Here is a 19,226-nt window from a genome sequence, read left to right as displayed (position 1 = left end):
AGTTCTTTTCAACAGGAAAACCCCACTGTTGTTATTTATGGAGGCAAGAAGAGCCTGAGGAACTTAGAGGGTCCTTTTTTAGGAGGGGCGGGGCTGCCCGGCTACTAGCCCAGCAAGGTTGAGCAGCCCCGGTGTAGGCTGTACCAAGATACTATGGGGTCGGGGGGGTCGTGGAATAGAGTGCCCCGTCCCCCTCGGGGTCGCCCGTGGGCGGAGCCGAGATGCCCGAGCCGGAGCCTCCGCGCGTTCCACTGGCTCCCTCCCTCTTGCCCAGGCCGGCCTCCAGCAGCGCCTGCGCCGCCCGGCCTCGCCCCGCCCGCCCCTTCCGCTCGCCGCGGAAGTGAATCGAGCCTTCGCTGGCCGGGGGCTTCTGTGCAGCCGCCGCCGAGCCGGAGCCCAGCGGGAGGCGCCGCTGGGAGGGGGCAGGTGAGGAGCGGGGCCGCCGCCGGGCGCGGAAAGGCGGGGGGTTGGGGCAGTAGCGCGGGGTGTCTGTGGTCCCGGCCGTGCTGCCGCCCAGAGGGACGGGGCGAGGCCGCCCCAGCTAGCGCCGGCTTCTCTTGCAGATGCGGCTGCGGGCGGGAGCGGCGTGACAAGCTTGAGGACCCGGGGCCGCTTCCTCCCTCCCTCTCTGCCTCCCCCCTGCCCACCCGTCCGCCGCCCCCCCAGCGCCGCCGCCCCTGGCGCTGAAGACTTTTTAACAGCGTCAACCTGAGCGCGCTTCGATGGAAAATGAAGGTAACGCGCCGGGCTGTGTGTGTGAGAGTCCGTTTGGGGGTGTGTGTTTGCATGCGTGTCCTGCAATGGCACCTGGGCATTGTTGGTCCAGGGTGGGTGTCCATGTTCATGTCCGTGTCCTGTAATGGTCCCTGGACGTTATTGTGCCCCATGTGTGCGTGTCCGTGTCCCTAGCACTTGTGTTTGCCTGTGGGGCCAGGCTCCCCACCAGGCTGCTGCTGACAACGTGCCTCTGAATGACAGAGGCAGGAATTGCAGTGGGTGCTGGACTTTTCTCTGCATTGGGCCACCTGTCTTCTGGGGGCCACCCAGAGATCTTCCCCACCACAGGTCTGGCCTCCTTCCTGTTCCCTCAGGGCCACAGCATCACTCCAGCCCTTGCAGTGCACCGGGTGCTCTCCAGGCAGGAGGCCAGCAGTCCCCTGTGCGCCCCCAGCCACCAAAATGGGAGCAAGCCCCTTCCTTCCTCCAACAGGAACCAGTTGGACATATCTTAGAACGACTCCTTTATGTTAGTGACTGCTTTGTGGTTTTGTGCTAGTGCCTCTTTGGATCATCATAGTTTCATCTTTGTGCTAGTCTGATGGTATTGAATGTTTTGGTTTGGGGAGTGTTTTGGTTCTGGTAATTGCACCTGAGTGGTTGGTTTTGGTTTTGGTTTTTTGGAGTTGTGTAAATAGAGTTTTCTCATGTTCCGTTTTACCTTACTCGCAGTATGGTGCCTTATTACTGAAGCTTGTTGACTTATGTCTCTCTCTCGATTGAATGAGACTGGTCAGAGTTTCTGAGCATGGAAAAGCAGCATTTGCATCTCAGATTTTCCTGAGTATGTCAACAGTACTTGAAGTTGAAACTTGTTTGCTTTGTTACCCTGCCCTTCCCCTCTTTCTTTGTCTCTCTAATGGATGCTGTACAGCAGTGACACAAAGCCACTCCATGATAGGGTAGACTGGCTTCTTTAACCCCAGGTGGTAGCCAGTCTAGGAGTGGAGCCCTGATAGATGGCTCCTTCCTCCAGGAGGAGCTCCTGCAGCCAAGCTGGGTCAAAACATACTGGTACCTGCCTTTTCTTTGGATTAAACCAGCAAGGCCAAGAGGGGGACACTGGTGTGTGGGCAACCCGGTGTCTCTGTATACACTGGCCAGGCCTTTGTGCCCTGGAGAAGTCACTCAAGCTTGGCTTTATCTTTCAAGCACAGATTAGGTTCTGCTAGCTGATGTCACACTTGGGGCAATTCTGTTCCTTCCTGAGATGGACTGGTGCCTAAACTAGAAGTCCAGTGACTTTTTGTTGTTGCTTTTAAAGCTGTTTTAGCCCTCCTTTACGTACTGTGAACCCTGTAGCCCCTACCCATTTCCCCATTTAGCAGTGTATATAGGAAAGGGTGTTTTTGAGATCCTGACCATTTTGATAGCTCCTGATAAGAGCCCTTGTATTAGTCTGCAGGAAAAGTATTGGTAGCTTCACTACCAAATATGTGGGGTGTAGTCACCACAACAGGTCAGAATATTTTTGACACTGAGGATTCTTATTTGAAATCTCTGTGTTTATCTTGTGAATTGTGTATAGGTGTTTGCATACCTAACAGTGTCCATTATCCTTAAAAGGATTTTGTGGTGCCCCAGGATGCTGAATTTCCCTGGTTGAGTCTCATTGGTGTCAATCTTTCACAGAAAAACTAGGGAAGAAAACTATTTAAAAAATACTTATAGAAGGGGGAAAGAAAAAAAATTTGTGCGGGCTCTTAAAGGGACTTCAAGTGATTTTTTTTTTTTTTTTTTGAACTTGCATAGACCAGCTTTAGTTTAGTTCTTCAAAACTTGAATGACATAAGTTTGCAGCTCTAAAATTTAATTTGCTAAATTTTGAGCTTTTAAAAACTGAATCTTCTGAGGAGTGCTGTAACCAAAGACCAGCAAACTGTTGTGGAACAGAAGGAAACGTATCCTAGGGAACACCTCATGAGAGATGCTGTTTCCTTTGGGAGCTGGGTTAGCTTGCAGTAGCAGAAAGTCAGAGGGTTCACATTTCAAACACTTTATTGCAAGGAAACAGATGAGAACGTTAGAGTGCAGCTCTTTCAAAAAAAACTGTAGAAAGTAAAGATGAAAATATTACTGAAATAGAAAAAAGCATTTATCTGACCTAGCTCCCATGTGTCAAAAACCAACAACAGGTGTAAAAGCCTATTATTTTCCTAGTTCTGTTCAAAACATGGGTATAGTTTTTTCCAACATCAGTGGGTTCTTAGTCATCTCACAGGGGGGAAAAGAGCTGCATGTTTAAATGAGCACCAAGTTTCCACATTTTGAAAAAAGCAGCTTTATAAAATGAGAAGTGACTTTTGTAACAAGACTTGCAAAAGGAACAGATGCAGTGTTGTTAAATGTAATAGCACTTGCTATGTTGATGCATTTTTCCCCCCGACATTAAATCCGATTTCTCTTTTGAAGTCAGTTATTTAAACTCCAAACCTTTTGCTGATGTAGCAAAAATTTCTCACGAGCAGTTTAGGTAACAGATTCATAATTAGGATGACGACCCTATTTATGGCGATAACTTTCTTGAATACTGGTGAAACCTGCTTCGGGGAGGAAAAATTGAAGTACAGGCAATGTAGCAACACTGAGACAAAAAAAAGGGTTGTTCCAAAAGGTTACATGTTGTTTGTTCTAACTGAAATGAAGTATCATTTTTTTAACTGGATCAAAGGCAGGACTGTGTAGTACCTTAAAACTATTATTTTTTGGAGGCGGGGGTATAGGTTGTAGCTGTGTTGGTCTAAGGCAGGGGTGGGCAAAATGTGGCCTGCCAGGCCATTCTATCCAGCCTGTGGGGCCCCTACAAAATTTAGAAAATCAATATTTATCTGCCCCTGGCTGCCTGTCATGCAGCCCTTGATGGCTTATCAAAACTCAGTAAGTGGCCCTCCATGTGAAATAGTTGCCTGCCCCTGGTCTAAGGACATAGGCAGACAAGGTTCTTTGGGTGAATCTGATATCTTTTATTAGACCAACTTAAATAGTTGGAAAACAATTATTAAGCAAGCTTTCGGGTTCAAAAACCCTTCATCAAGCTAAGGTGTTGCCGCCGAGAGCCGCGGCGCGGGGTTCTGGGCTTTAGGAGCCCTAGTCGGTGGGCGGGTACTTGTGACGCTTGGAGTGGAATCAGGTACTCAAGCGTATTGATTTGAACAAAAGATTGTTTACTTACACTGCTCGTACAGTGCAGGTCAGAAGCTTGCTTCGATTACAGTTGCAAACAGGTACAGGGGTCGGGCAGAAACTACAGAATTCGTTTGTCGGTCTGCAAATGTGTTCGGGGTGTTTGAGCCGGCAGTCGTCTTATGTCTCGGGTGGGGGTGTGCTAGGCCCCCCTGGGTCGGTGACGGGGAGTCCTTAGTGGTTGATCAGGCCGCTAAGTTCTTCTCTAAGATGCACGCGGAGTTTGCTAGGCTCCACAGCGTGCTCAGAGCTCTCCACGAGGTGTGTATGGAGTTCTCCAACTTGGGCGGAAACTGTTTCAACCTCTTATACGGCTAGCAAGCCAATCGCTGGCCGCCACGTGTGAATAATTTAGAACTGGCCAATTGCGGGACTCAAATTTAAATACAAATGGTGGGAACTGCCTGCAATGTGCATTTCCTCTCTGCAGCTCAGAAATGCACCCTGCAAAAAAAAACTACGAATTGGCGGGAACTCTTTTGCACCCGGGGTTCTCCTCTGCAGCAGAAAACTCCACCGTGCAAAGAAGCTGCAATTTGGCGGGAACTTTTTCTAGGTACAGACTGTGCCTTCTGTATCGAAGTATGGAATTCTCCACTGTACTATAGGCATATGAACAATGGGTTCTGACATAAGGAAGTTTCAGCAGTTGGTGTGTGCTCTTCCTGGATGGAATGAAAAATAAAGAAGCCAGAGGCTGGGCTGGTATGCATACAAGACAGGTAGTCAGTGAAAATGTAGATTGAGGAGTCAATGGGTGAGAGACAGGCTGGGGAGGGGGGGGAAGAGAGAGAAGGGGGATGAATAGTGGAGAGATGTCAGGCAGGTTATAATGTGTCATAAATCCATTGTCTATATTTAGTCCATGATTTTTAGTATCCAGGAGGTTGATGAAGTGGAGTTCATAGGCTCGTCTCTGGGAAGTGTTGTGTAAGTTTCCTTTGAGGATCAGAACGGAGAGATTGGAGAGAGAGTGGTTTTCTTGTGAGAAATGTGCCCCCACAGGTAATTAATTGGGTATTCCTGTCTTTGATAGGTTTCCGGTGTGCATTCATTCTGGTGCGCAGTTGTTGTTTGGTCTCTCCTATGTATTTTCCATCGGGGCATTTGGTGCATTGGATGAGATATATTACATTCCTGGAGGTGCAGCTGTAAGATCTGGGAATGCTGATGGCTTTGTTGTGGGGTGTAGTAATTGTGGGGGTGGTGGAGATGTGTTGGCAGGTTTTGCATTTCTTGTCATGGCACGGTCTGGATCCTTTTGGTGTGTTCTGGGCTTGAGGAAGTTTGCTTCTGGTGATGAGGTTAGCGAGGTTTGGGGCTTGTTTGAAGGCTAGGGACTTTTTACATTCTCCCTAAAATCCACAAACAAGGGAACCCTGGCAGACCTATCATATCCAATCATGGGACCCTAACTGAGGAAATATCAGGTTTGGTTGAATCAATCCTAAAACCGCTCATCACCCACAGAGCAAGTTTTGTACAAGACACTACAGACTAGATTTCCAGTGTGCTTTCCTTCTGGTGCCCAGTTGTTTGGTCTCTCCTACGTATTTTCCATTAGGGCATTTGGTGCATTGGATGAGAGAGATTACATTTCTGGAGGTGCAGCTGTAAGATCCAGGAATGCTGATGGTTCTGTTGTGGGGTGGGGGAAATGTTGGCAGGTTTTGCATTTCTTGTCATGGCATAGTCTGGATCCATTCGGTGCATTCTGGGCCATGGGAATTTTGCTTCTGGTGATGAGGTTAGCAAGGTTTGGTGCTTGTTTGAAGGCTAGGATAGGTGGTTCTGGGAAGTTCTTTTTAAGAATTGGGTCTCCTAGTAAGGGTTGCAATTTTTTGAGGATTTTCCGCATGGGTTTGAGGGAGGGGTGGTATGTCATAACCAATGGTGTGTGATTCATGGGGGGTTTTCTTCTGTACTGCAACAGTTCTTCACATGGTGTCTGGGTGGCTATTTCAAATGTGATCTGTGTCTCTGGAGGAGTGTCCTTGTTGAGATTTGAGAGGTAGCAATCCCGTGTGTTCTCCTCAGTGCAAATTCGGTGGTATCTGGCAGCTTGGCTCTATATCATAGCTTTCTTGGTATATTTTAGAGGCATATACTTTTGTAGGTGCCAGCCTAATTTTATCAGCTGTTTCATCATTTTTTTTAAATTGAGTTTTAATTTAAGTGCAGTTTTTTAGTGTTATTATTGCATAATATATATAGGTGAAGGATGTTTCAGGTACAATTCCTTCTTACTCAGTTTTAAAAAAAATGAAGTTAGGTCCAGCAGACATGAGCAACATTTCAGTATTCATGATTGAGTTCATTGAATCAGTGTTCTGTAACATTACTCTTTGAGTTAGCTTTTTTTTAGCTTTGCTTTTTGTGTGAAAAGTAGTTCTCTTTACAAATACATATCCAGTTTATGTAATCTGTTGTTGTTTACATAATTGCTGTTGTCTTTTCTCCTCTTCTTCTCCACTCATGTTTCCTTTGTTGAGCAGTCTTTTTCCTTCATCTGTTCACTTTTTATAGTGGTTATTTACTAATAACTCTACTGGTCATATCACGTGAGAGTCTTTCATGGTCCTTCCAAGAGAGAATTTAATTAATGCAGCAGGAATGCAACTAGAGTTAAACCAGAATTTATTTTGCAGAATGATAATAGCAGTAATTAAAAAACAAAACAAAAAACAACAATGTTTTTAAAGGCCTTCATCTCTGTTTTAGGGCCTGGGAAGTTGTGGATTTTTGGCGTTAAACTAATAGTTTCCTGTATTCACCTTGAGAGTGAAAATATAGTTCTGCTAGTACTGGCTCTAGCCACTATACATTTGCAACAGCAAGACATTCATTTGTATGGAAAAATGTTTTTTGTAAAATGTACATATAAGAGAATGTCTTAGCTTTTTTTGCTTTGCTAAGGCTTCCTATAGCAAAGCTCCCTACTTGGGTATGCAACAACACAAAGTAGGAAGTGGATGAGAAAAGACCAACAGTCCCGAATCAGCTAGGATTTACAGAATGATGTCCCTAGTGGACCTTGATTATGGCTTTTCTCTCGCATGTGATTTGACTAGTTGTCTTGTTTGGGAAGAAGCTCCAGATACTCAAATGTTACCTTGTTAGTAGCAGCTAAAGAGATTTATCATAATATTTTCCTTACTTGGCTTCGGGGGGGGGGGGGAAATGTTGTGGTTTTCTGGGGTTTTTTGGCTCTCTTGTTTTGTTTAATTGGGGGAATGTGGAGGGCAAGTATGAACGCCTAATTTCTTGAAAAATGTGACATAGCAGAGGATTCACTGCTTTTCAAAGTTATATCCTGTCCAAAACAAAAACCTTACAATTAGGGCTGCGCACTGTGCACCGATAGAGATTTTTAGGGTAATAGCCAATTTTTAAGGAGGCATATCAGCTGATACCAATTTCTGATACAGCTGCATCCAGCTGGTAAGTCTGTTGTGGTGGATGGGGAGGGGGAAGGGAAGGGGCATGGGGGGGCAGATCAAGGTCCCCCCCACAGTGATGGAGGGAGTGGAACAGGGGCTGGGGCAAGTGCTGCCAAAGCAGCATGGGTGCGGGACAGAGCCATGGCTCGTCCTGGGGGGATGTGTGGTGGTTGCTCCCGCTGCTGCGTGCTGCATGCCTGGGAGCTGCTTGCCCACTCATCTAGTGGCTCCTGCCACTTGTTTGAGAGGGTACAGGGAGGGGGGGAGGGCATGTGTCCCCCAGATCTGTGTGGGGTGGGTATGGCCAGGGCTGTGCCTGAGGTGGGAGATGGAGGTGCTGGCAACAGGGCCTATGTGAGGGCTATGATGAATTCTGGGGTGGCTGCAGTCCCTCCCAGTAGCCCATCTCCCAGTGCTGCCACCGCCTGCTCTGAGTGCAGCCTGGTACAGCCCCAGCCCCACCCACCTGCCCTGTGCAGATCCAGGGGCACACACTCCCCCATGACCTCCTAGACAAGTGGTGAGCGCCAGATGAGCAGTTCCCAGACAAGCAGCATGCAGAGATGAGAGCTGCTCCCCCCTCTCCCTGCAGCCCCTGAATGAGCTGTGACTCCATCCTGCACCTTGCCCTGTCCCAGCTGGGCAGTGCTTGCCCCAGCCCCACTCCCTCTCTCACTGCAGGGGCCTTGATCTGCTGGCCCCCCCCCCCCCCCCCCCCCCCCCCAGTGCCTCTTCCCTTCCCCCCCCTCCAGTTCTACCACAACAGACTCATTAGCTTGACACTGCTCTTCAAGCTGCTGGGCTGTGCTTCTTGTCCCCTATGTTCTGCACGTGTGCGGGCCTTTTATTGGCCATATCAGTATGTGGCAAAGTGGAAACTCCCTGACTAGCCACAGTGCTAGTCTCCTCAACTGCCTCTGGGCATGCTGCCTGCCATTCTCTCCTGGCCTGCCTTGATGACACATAATTAAGGTGTTAATTAGGTGGGAGGCTGCCCTTCCAATGCCCTGGTCTTCTGGACCTATGAATGCAGCTCCAGCCACCCCTATACTTCATCCCAAGCTTCAGAGATGTTCCTAATAGCTGAGCTCTGCTCTAGCCTGAGGCCGGGCACAACTCATCCCAGTTAGGTCTCTAGCTTTCTGTCCTATTACGGGCCACACTCATACCGCCTCCGTCTCACTGAGGCCTCTCCCACTCCACTGCCTCTCACATGGTCTCTCTCATGCTGCCCCTTTGCGGGGCCACTTTCATACCGCCCCTCCTTTTCCTGGGGCCACGCTCACCCTGCCCTCGCCCGAAGGGTCCTGGGTTTATTTCCCTGCACTCTCCAGCCAGCAAGTGCGCGGCCTCTTGGGCCTCTCCCGTGACCATCATCCGAGCGAGCGCTGGGCGGTTTGCAGAACACTGGAGTGACTCTGCCTCTAGTCCCTCGCCAGGTTGCTCACCCACCTGCTCTGAATTAGGGGCTCCTGACTTCCCCATTGCTTACCTGTGGCACTTCCTCAGCTGTTCCACCCAATTGGCCTCTGGCCCACTTGTAGCCTCAGGTGCCCGAAGGCTTACCTGGACTTAACCTGGCCCCTATGTTAGCAGGGCCTAGCCTCAAGCCCCTGCTAACTGGGACACACTTCACATTCTTTCCTCCTAGGGCCTCATCTTAGGCCCCCTGTTCATAGGGCCTTACTACACGTCCCTCTCAGCATTCACATGTTGCCACTATTTCCTGGCCCCTAACTCTGGCCTTTCTCCTTGGGCTCCGAGCCCCTCACTCGCACTGGGTTCCTTCCCTCACACATACGCGCAGTCGGGGCTCCTAGCCTCTGGGTGCCTTGCCTCTTCGCTAGGCTTCATACCCCTTGCTAGGCTCTCCAGGCCTCCCAGCTGCTACTCTGGTGCAGGCTGTCAGGTGCCCCACTGCAGCCCACGCTACACCTCTACCTCCACTGAGGCCTATATTCTGCACCCCTACGCTGGGGCCTGGGGTCACACGCATACCCCACAGGCTCAGGTGGCTGCAGCCGTGCCTGGCACCCAACTATCTCCAATGTTAATTGACCCACCTGAAGGTGGGGGCTGGGGTTTAGGCAACCCTACTCGGGTGGTAACTGGCCTGGCATTTCTGGGGGGCTGGTCTGCCACAAACAGCCCCACCAGGCCGCCCATCCCCGGCAGGGTGCAGTTTTAGGTCTTGCCCAGGAATACCATCCCCATCAGCTCTTGCCCTTACCTCCTGGTGTTACTGGAGCAGTAGCTCCACCAGGAGACGTTGTTTCCTCGGTGGCAGGCAGGAGAATGCTGCCTTCAGCTCTGCTGGCCTGAATCTTAACATGGCTGCTCATCAGAGCTGGGCTGCACCTGCTGGTTGCCTCTTTGGGCTCTTAAAGTGGCAGACACCAGAGGTGTTCTGCCACACAGACCAATTTTCGATACAGACAATTTTCTTTATATTGGTGCTGATTTGATATCGGATCAGTGTATTGGTGCACCTCTACTTACATTTCTGTGTGCGCAGAAGGCAACACAAACTGAGTCTCCAACATTTGAGCTAGTTAGGCTTTACCACTTTTTCTGAAACTATCCTTAAACTGCACTGTTTTTCTCACTCAGCCAGCTGGTAAATACAAAACTTTTATTGACCAAATTTATCTGGATGTGTTAAATACCTTGGACTGAAGTTGGCCTGGTTGCCTGGCTGGCAAGGAATGTAGTCTCATAATTTTTTTGCTGTTCTTTTATGGAACAATGACAACTTTGGCAAACAAATAGTTTGCTTGTTTTAAAAACCGGATACACAAGTCTGTTGGCGAGAACCCAGAGCTATGTTTTATTAGTTATGTCTAAGCTTCCTGCTTTGAGATTGGACTGAACTATAATCTCTGTATTTGAGACCTGCCAAGGCAAGTAATACTACACTAATACCTACATCTTGCCTAACACTACACAACAGATCTCAAAGTGCTTTCCAAATAGTTCCCTTTCTCCCCCTCCCTCCCATAAAATGAGGAAGCTTTGTGCCCAAAATGACCCTAATGGTAGTGGCTCAGCTGGAGATTGAAGAGCCCAGCATTTAGTCTCAGAGATGACGTGATGGAAAGATTCTGTAGTGTTCTTAAAATCCTCTTTCATTCTTGTCCTTCTGTGACTAGGTCTGTTTTGTTTGAACTTCAGGTTGATCTAAATGAGGCTAATGACCTGTGCCCTGACAAATTTCAGATCACTTACAGCTGTGTTAGTATATCCTATGCTTTTTCCTAGACTTTGTGTAAAGTGTATGCTGTTTAATCAGAGATCACATTCTAAGTGCACCCATCAGTATAGGTCTGAAAATGGTGTTTCTATATTCTAGTCTGATGGATAACATTAGGAAGGGTGGTATGTCCATTTTTCATCAGTCAACTAATTACAGAACTCATGAATAGGCCATATGTATTTCTCCAGTGTGCTAAGTGTATTAGTACTTTCTCTGAGCACCAATGGCAGCCTCCACTTGTCAGTAACTTAGGCTGCATAGCACTGAGAGAGAATGAGAAATATCTCTGTTCCTCCCTGAGCATTCTGGGTTGATCTCAGCGGCTCAGCTGTGATATTTTGTGGTTTTTGAGTGAGAGAACATATTTTTTCCCCTCCATGAGTCCTTGTTGCTTTTCAGACCCACTTCATATTGGAGTGGTGCTTTTGGATAAACATCAGCTGGGATTCTTTCATCTTTTTTTCTTTGTCGGTTTGCAGCATCTAGTAGTGGGCCTGCAAATTTAAAATGTTCAGAAAATCTGTTGCTACTAATCTACTTCTTTCATGGGGATTTTTTCAGCATAAGAGGTTCCATTTTTAAGTTCACGCATTGTTGTGTTTTCAGTTAATTTGTTGATGTGACATGCCAAGAAAAGGCATAGATACCTGAACGAAGCTGTTAATGAACAGTTGCCACACAGTCTGGAACAACTAGTCTAAACTATTGTTACAGCTCCTCCCATGGTCCTTTTCTGTGCGTACTTGTTGACAATAAATAAGTTTTCTGATAAATGAAACGGGAAATTTTGATTTTCTCATCACCTTCCTTTTTAACTTCTGCTAGAAACTTCTTTTCATCTGGGGATTGAAATTGGAATCTAATACTCCTAGCATCAAAAAGGCTTTACTTGTTGATGTGAATATTTCAAAGTGACGTTTAAAGAAATGGATTCAAATCCACTGGCTTTTCTTTCTTATGGGGAGCATCTTTTCACAGCTGTCTCTGTGGAAGCTTCATTTACCCCTCCTGACCTCCATTTTGTTTTAATAGCTGTTCTTCTGTTTCTGTGGGATTGTGTTGTTCAGTGCTGTTTGCAGTCACCATGTTGCAGTCCTATCTTGATTTAGCAGGACAAACTGATTTTTGTCTCTTGTAACCAATGCTTGTCTGCATTTTGATCTTCTAACCTTTGGGCGGGGCAGGTTCTGTTTCTTCCCCCCCACCAATAAAAAATAAAAACCTTTATTTTGATATAGTGTGGCATAGTGATTGAATGTGCTTGAATACAGAGTTTACTAGGCTGCTTATTTTTAAAAGGATTTGGAAAGGCTACACTATAAATAGGGACCTACCAAATTCACTGGCCCCGGTGACTGAATACATGGCTGTAATACAGCCAGGGCCCCCAATTTCACAGCCATATCATGGCCAGGGCTGCCACTTTGAAGGAGGAGCAAAGTGGGGCCCATTGCGGGTCCCCCCACGCTTCTGGCTGAGGGGCGCTGCAAGTCCTACCCCTCCCAGGCATTGATTGAAGGAAAACTAACATTATTAGCTATTGGGTTTTTTGGCTGGAGTAGCTGATAATTTACTGATAAATATAATGTGTTCTGGCCAGGGCCCCCGAAAACCATGTATACAGCTGCGCATATGTACGTGGCTAGGAATGCAGCTGGGCAGTGTGGAGAGCAGCACCCTGCAGGTAAGTCTGTAGAGGGGAAGGGGAATGGGGAGGGGGACAGATCGAGGCCCCCTATGGTGAGGGAAGGGATTGGGGCTGGGACAGGGCGGTGAATGGGACCCCAGGGCTTGAGGTGGGGAGTGGGATGGAGCCGTAAGCAGCTCATCTAGAGGATCAGCATCCCAGCACTTTAAAAATGGTGGTGGGGGTGCTTGAACTAAAGCTCATCAAATGAGCTTTAGTTCAAGTGCCACTGTCACCATTTTAAAGTGCCGGGATGCTTTTAAACAGAGCGGGATGAGGGCGGACGTGGGCTGCCTGCCGTAGCTTGGGGCTCTTTGCTGTGCTGCCTTTACCCCAGGAGCTGCGTGCTGTCCGTGTTGCATCTCCTGCCTGTCCGGTGGCAGTGGCAACAGTAAGCTGTGCCTCCCACAGCTGGATGAGCAGGGGACATGGTGCAGTGTGTGGCTCCTGGGACAAAGGCAGCAGGGTGAAGAGCCCCGAGCCCACAGCAGGCAGCCCGCCTCCGCCTTCACCCTGTTGGGCTGTGCTCCAGTTAAAAGCGTCCCGGCATTTAAAAAAGGTGGCAGCAGTGCTTGAACTAAAGCTTGTTTGATGACCTTTTAGTTCAAGCACCCCCGCTGCCGTTTTTAAGCATCGAGATACTGATCCCCTGGATGAGCTGCCTGCAGCTCTGTTCCGGTCCCAGCCCTGGGGTCCCATTCACCCCCCTGCCTGTGCCCCACTCCCTCGCTCACTGTGGGGGCCTCGATCTGCGCCCCTTCCCCTCCACAGACTTAGCTGCAGGATGCTGCCCTCCAAGTACCAAGCTGCATTCCTGTTGGTTATTGGATTGGTGTTGGCTGATTTTATGCCTGGTAAATAGTTGGCTATGGGAATCAGCCAGGAAAATCTTTATCGGTGCACCCCTAATAATTATTGAGTAAACAAACAGTTTAACTGCTCCTTCCCTGCTCCCCACCCCCTTCTGGAGACTGGCAGCCTGACTTTTTTTTTTTTTTCTCCCGTCCCCTCTCTGCTCTCTTTCCCCCTCCTCCCTGCCCTTCTAGGAGACAGCTTTTTTGACAGCTCTTTGTTGGCTTTTTGAATATAGCCAGTTCCTTGTGAAAAAGTGCGGGAGACAGCCAATTACGCGATTTCTGTGAAATCCTGTATTTGGTAGGCCCCTAAGAATAAAGCAACATTTTTTTAGTAAGGTTGAAAAAGTAAGGTTAAATTGCACCAAAGTGATGAACGTGTAAACAATACAAGTAACTCTCTCTAAATAGAGAATGAGGTATAAATAGTAGTAAACCATATGATGTTTCTAATTGTACTGGTTCAAAATGGTCATTATGATGAAGCTTACATAACAGCCATCAAAGAACAATTAAAAAAAATTGCAGTAAACAAATTGGCAGGGGTGTTGTGGAGAGAGTGGTATCTTGCTTGGTAGGCCAAGCTGAGCAAGGCATTTTGTAAAATGCCTTTAAAATGGTTATGGGGATGAAAGATTAGTGGTCTCTATTATGGTTAAGAACACAGTATAAAATATGTATATATAAGCCAGAATGAAATTTTGTAGGGGCTTGAAGGTGAAGAAAAATCGGTTTTTCGTTGGGAGTGGAACAGGTGGAGGCAGTGGAGAAGAAATCTGAGACGGTCATATAATTAGGTTGTCATCATAAGCAGGGTGAGAAAATTAACTGTAACAGTTGTACTTTGGCTGCCAACAAGGAAAGGGGTGTATATGAGGGAAGGGGGGAAAACATTATAGTAATCAAGGCATAAAAGCAGAGCAAGCAACAGATCATGATGGTGACAAGCAGTTTGCCTCGATGCCTCCTTTTCACTGCCTTGTGCCCTGCGGCTGACTTTTCTCTGCAACGCTCTGCTCTTTCCCTCCTCCCCTATTGTAGGTGCTGCTTACCAGAAGTAAGCCCTCTTCCTCCTGGCTTTTTCCTGTCCTTCCCTCTCATGTTGACAGCTGCCTCTTAGTTGCGCCCCCCCCCCCCCTTTTCCCTACCAGAGGGGATGGTAGTTCCCTGGTGGTGCACCCTGCTCTATTGGTGTGTAAACAGTGTATTCTAGCTGTTGGAAGGGTTAAAATAATAGGCTACCAAATATAAGAAAGCAGTTTTAGTCTGAATTTGTGGAGCTGCTTTTTGGCATGTAAAAGCATTATTCCTGAATCCTGTGCTGTGCTTCATTTGGCATCTCCAACTGGCACAAAAAAAAAGTAGTACAAAATAACTTCTCATACCACCTACTGGAAAACTTGTTATTGCAGTCAAGCTAATTTTGCTCTTGTCATCTTAATACATGTTCAATCCTGAAAAGGTTTGGTTTAGCTGCTAGGGACTGAGCAAGATGCAACTACCTCAAAATTTGTTGTTCATTATTAGAATACTATATTTTTTGTTGTATCCTTAGTAACTGAAGCTGTGTGGTTACCAAGAGGTCAGCCAAAGATTGTTTAGCTCATGGAGCATGAATTGGTAGCAGTACCTACTATTGACCCCTTCCCCTCTCCCAGAGGTGTTTTGAGGACCAAGAAAAGTTCAGAGTCAGTCCCATCCACATTAAATATTCACAGATGTAAATGGAAATGCATTTTAGTAGCAAACTTACAGAAATAACTATTTTATAAACATTTGAGAGAATAGAAATATTAATTTTTCTAAATCTCAGAGGCTTTTAAAAACTTTAACAGGTGGCCAACCTGCTAGTGAAAGGGACTTCTCGCCTAAGTTTTCAAATTTAAGCTTGAAAAGAGTGCTGATCTTGGCTCATCTGCAGATGAGCCATTCAGCAAGAACCATAGTTCAAGGCTGAAGAGCAAAGATTCAGAGATGACCCGACATATTTGTACTTGGTTTTGGCTGTAAATCAAAAAGCTTACTAAAGGTCCAAAATTTGAAAATGTTTTTAATAGGTACTACCCTAATTTAATATTCATATGCCAGTTTTTATCCTCTGTTTAAGCTATGTGTTGTCCTAAACCAGATCTAACAGTATAAAACTGCTAAATGTACTCTGAGCAGTTTTTAACTCACTTCTTTCAACCTGTCATGCTAACCTCTGACATTTAGCTTGCTTATTACAATTATACCACCATTACAACTTAAATGTGCACAATGTTGTACTATCTTGCTAGGGTGCTGGGAAGCTTACATTTCCACTTAGTAGCCGCTTTCACTTGCAAAGCTTAGTTAGAGCCTTTAAAATATGTCAGATGAGAGTAGACTGTGAGGCTTTAAAGGTTTATTATTATTATTATTTTTCTGGTCTGAATATCTCCTCTAGAGATGCTAACAGCTGGTGATTGACAAGATGAACTGATTTATGAATACTTTGTCTTTGGGAACTTATGTCCCTGAACTTCCCAAATGCCTTGAGTGAATTGGGATTTAACACAGAAGCATGCTTTGACAGCCTAGAGAAACTGTACAGAATGTGGAGGGCTGTAATCAATAACATAGTCTCCGGATATCACTTCTCCTGGGTGACACTGTGTTTTAGTTTTGGCAGAATGCCAAAACACCTTCTGCCTTGTCTTTCAGACTGTTTGAGAAGCATCTTTAATTTCTCAGATGCTGTTCCCCTGAAACCTCGTAATGGTCTGAATAAGAAATGATCAGCCTAGCCCGTCATGGTCCTATCTGTTTTCAGATGCACTGACAACCAGTAAAGCATCTCCTCTTTGTGTTCTCCACAAACCTGGTGCCAGTTCAAGGCCTTTAAGAGCAATCCTTTGAATTCCTTTTAGCAGACTTCCTCCAATTGGTGCTGAAAGACTAGACACTTGTCAACTGATTACATCAAATACCTTGAATACACTTTGACATCCTGAAAGGTTTCAGCTACATTCCACATTAAGGAACACAGAGCTGACTTTGAGAATGAATTTCAGTATAAATTTCTATCACTGTTTCTCTTTAACGTGTGCAGAATTCAAGACACGTTAAAGGCAGGGTTTAATTTAGGTAAATGTTTGCTTTCCCTGCTGGCATGCAGGTAGTTTTCATTCAGGGAGTACTCTCCATGATTACAGAAAACTATTGCCTGGGAATAGTGTCATGCTGAGATCCTAAGATTGTTTTGCTTTTTATTAGAGAACCTTTTTTGTGGAAGTGTGTCCAGATCTTTCCTGCTTGCCCTCATGTTCTGTTTCACAGTATAAGAGCTCTATACCCTGAAGACAGACTTCTGGGAGAAGTATGAAATTAAGGGATTTTCAGTATTGCTGTTTTTTTCTTTTGTTGTTTTTTCCTTGCAGATATTCTTTGCCTTTGTAGATTCCTAAAAAGTATTAAAAGATGGATGTAGAAGAGACCCTCTTTTGCATTTGTCGTGGAAGGCATAAGTTGCACAAATTATCCTCCTTTAACTGCAGTGAATAGTGTTCGATACCTACCTGTCTCATCTTTTTAAATGGGTTCTTTATTAAAAATTTGAGGTGCTTAGGCTTATCAGTTTAGCTAGCTATGCTGCATATTAAAATCTAGCTATTGGTTGATGATTAGAGAGAGGGATGAAAGCTGTATGTGCTTCAAAGCACCTAATCTACTGTTTTCTTCAGAACAAGATTGAAAATTGTTGCTTTTGTTTTTCCTTAATCTGTCTCTAAATAGGAAATTAAAATTTCCAGATGTACTGGCAATTTAATGTCTCTTACTAGAACTCTTATTAACTGTTAAGAATGAAACTCAAACTCACACTGCATCTGATTTGCATAGTTCAGTGTTAAGACTTTTAGCTTTGACACCTTGAACATCTGTTTTTGTGGCTTCTACTTCCTTCTTTATTCTTTATACAATCCTATGTAATTGAGTCTCTAAATTTTTGTGGTAATAAGAGGTATGCTGCAGCTAGAAAAATGACTTATTGGCTTCAGTTTGTGAAATTATTTCATGCAACATGAGTTTGTCATATAGGAAAAGAGTCTAAGGGCTTAATACTAGGAAATGATCTTAGTTACTGTTAGTCTTAAAATAGACAGCACATTGGCTGTGATCTAGTACAGACTGCCAGAATCCCTTTTGTTCCAGAATATATGATGCCCACAAGATAACGTTACTGAAACTGGTTAGCCTTACTTTATTATCTTCTCTCTGTCTACACATCTGTTTACTCTCTTATATTTACAAAATTTCTTACAACCATTGGATAGTAAGTGGAATAACTTCTCCAGCTCGGTCCAGAGTCTGCTCAAGTAAAGTCAACACCCTAGACTTTTGATTGGAGGGCGGGGGAATGGAATCCTGCCCTACTTAGTTGATAACACTTTGTCCTAGACTTCATTGGGTCCAGGATTTCATCCTGGAAGTCTACAGCTGAAGTGGTATGGCATAGCTTATCTTTTACATATCAAGCTCTTGTGTTGGGGCAGTACTTACTTCTTTCTCGTGCATCTTGCATAAAAACACAGGGGCTCTATACTCCTGTTTTGCTTAAGAATATGCATAAGACTCTTATGCTTAACTTGCATTGTATAAAAGGGCTTCTCAAGGAGGCAGTTTTAACCAGAGAGAAACTAAGAGCTGCCAAAACCTTTGAATATTTCATTCATTACTTAGCCATGAATTTGCTGCTCTGAATACTTTTTGACTGACAGTCACAATTGTCACTGTTCATCCTGGGCAAATGATTAGAGTTCTGTTTTATAATACAGTATTAACTCTCACAATAAATGCCTGTCTGACTTCTTATCCCATCCTACATAACATATTTTACCTTTAGAGAGGATTTTAGAATTTAGAATTATGGCGAAACCCTTTGTTTCATTTTGTGTATGTACAAAAATAAGTGATTCTTTTTGTTTGTGTTTGTATTGATCACTCTGAATGTATACTGGGTTATATCTTGACCAGAACACTTATTTCCATGGTATTTGCTGAGGATAACCAATCTAAGCATACCTTTCATCCTCTGAAGACACTTTTTTCCATTTAAATGGTTTTTCCTTAATGATAGTACCCTACCATCCAGTACAAAATAGTATTAAATTGCTTCAAACTAAAGAGATTTAACAGCTGAAGGAAAACATTTTGATCATTTCATTGTCTAATAGTGGGTATGGCTGGACAGTAATTGGCAGTCTGAATCTTTATGCACTCTGAGTCTTTATGCCTAAAACTGACTATTTGAAGCCTTGAAAAATGACAGGACCTAGTCAGTTTTGGTCTGTAAATACCACAATATAGATAGCTTTGTGCCATTAATGAGCACTACTTACCCAGAATATACACTTACTTCTACTTAATGTAAGTGTGGTAACCTATTTCAGCTTTAAACCAAGTACTTTGTATCTTAACAAGTAGAATTCAAGGCTGATGGGTGGGGGGAAAGGGGGACACAGGGATGGTAGTGTGGGGACGGGGGGATTGTACATCAGGTTTCAGGACTAAATGCTGCCATTTGCCTCAAACAACCTGAATTTTTGAGTCCACACTAAAATGGACTGGCAATATACATTCTACCAATCCTTTTGTTTTTCAACTTTCTTGTTTTTTGTTTCCAGTAGCAGCTGCTTTAACTTCTAGCTCTGTTCTCCCTCTTAATTGAGAAATTGCTGGATCATTTGGGGCTGTAACCTTCTGGTTGCTAGATAGGGACTATGCCAAAGGAGACTTTCTTTGTATGCAGAGAAGTCCTGCAAGCATTGAGCCAAGGTCAAGAAGTGCCATAGGAAGCCTTTTCAGGAATCTCAAAGGGTAAGCTGTGCTGTGTTGTTGCAAGCCACCTTTTGCTGTACAAGGGCAGAAGGCTTTGAATTAGACCAGTATCCTGTGACACTGCTGCATGTCCTTTCCTTTATGCTTAAAGCTCAAAATCTGCTGTGGGAAGATTTGACTGAGAACATGAGGATTCCCTGGAAGATGAGAGGCTTACATAGTTTAACTCCGAT

The 19,226-nt window shown here is 45.3% G+C and overlaps 1 protein-coding gene across 2 annotated transcripts in view; it reads left to right on the top strand.

Annotated features, from left to right (window-relative positions):
- The window catches only part of ATP2C1 (ATPase secretory pathway Ca2+ transporting 1), a 116,265-nt gene that overhangs the window by 28,703 nt on the left and 68,336 nt on the right, over positions 1-19,226 (top strand). Inside the window, exons 1-2 of one of the 2 annotated variants that reach the window (XM_014602549.3) lie at positions 335-426; positions 564-735. The exons of the other annotated variant lie outside the window; for it this stretch is intronic. Of the exons in view, the coding sequence (XP_014458035.1) occupies positions 730-735 (6 nt within the window). The 5' untranslated portion in view covers positions 335-426; positions 564-729. Of the gene's footprint in view, positions 1-334; positions 427-563; positions 736-19,226 lie in introns of those variants that run through there. 2 annotated transcript variants of the gene reach the window in all.

The sequence above is a fragment of the Alligator mississippiensis genome, chromosome 5, assembly GCF_030867095.1.
Source record: "Alligator mississippiensis isolate rAllMis1 chromosome 5, rAllMis1, whole genome shotgun sequence".
Lineage (NCBI taxonomy): Eukaryota > Metazoa > Chordata > Crocodylia > Alligatoridae > Alligator > Alligator mississippiensis.
Note: the sequence above shows the minus strand (reverse complement) of the source record. Positions and strands in the feature narration are given on the sequence as shown.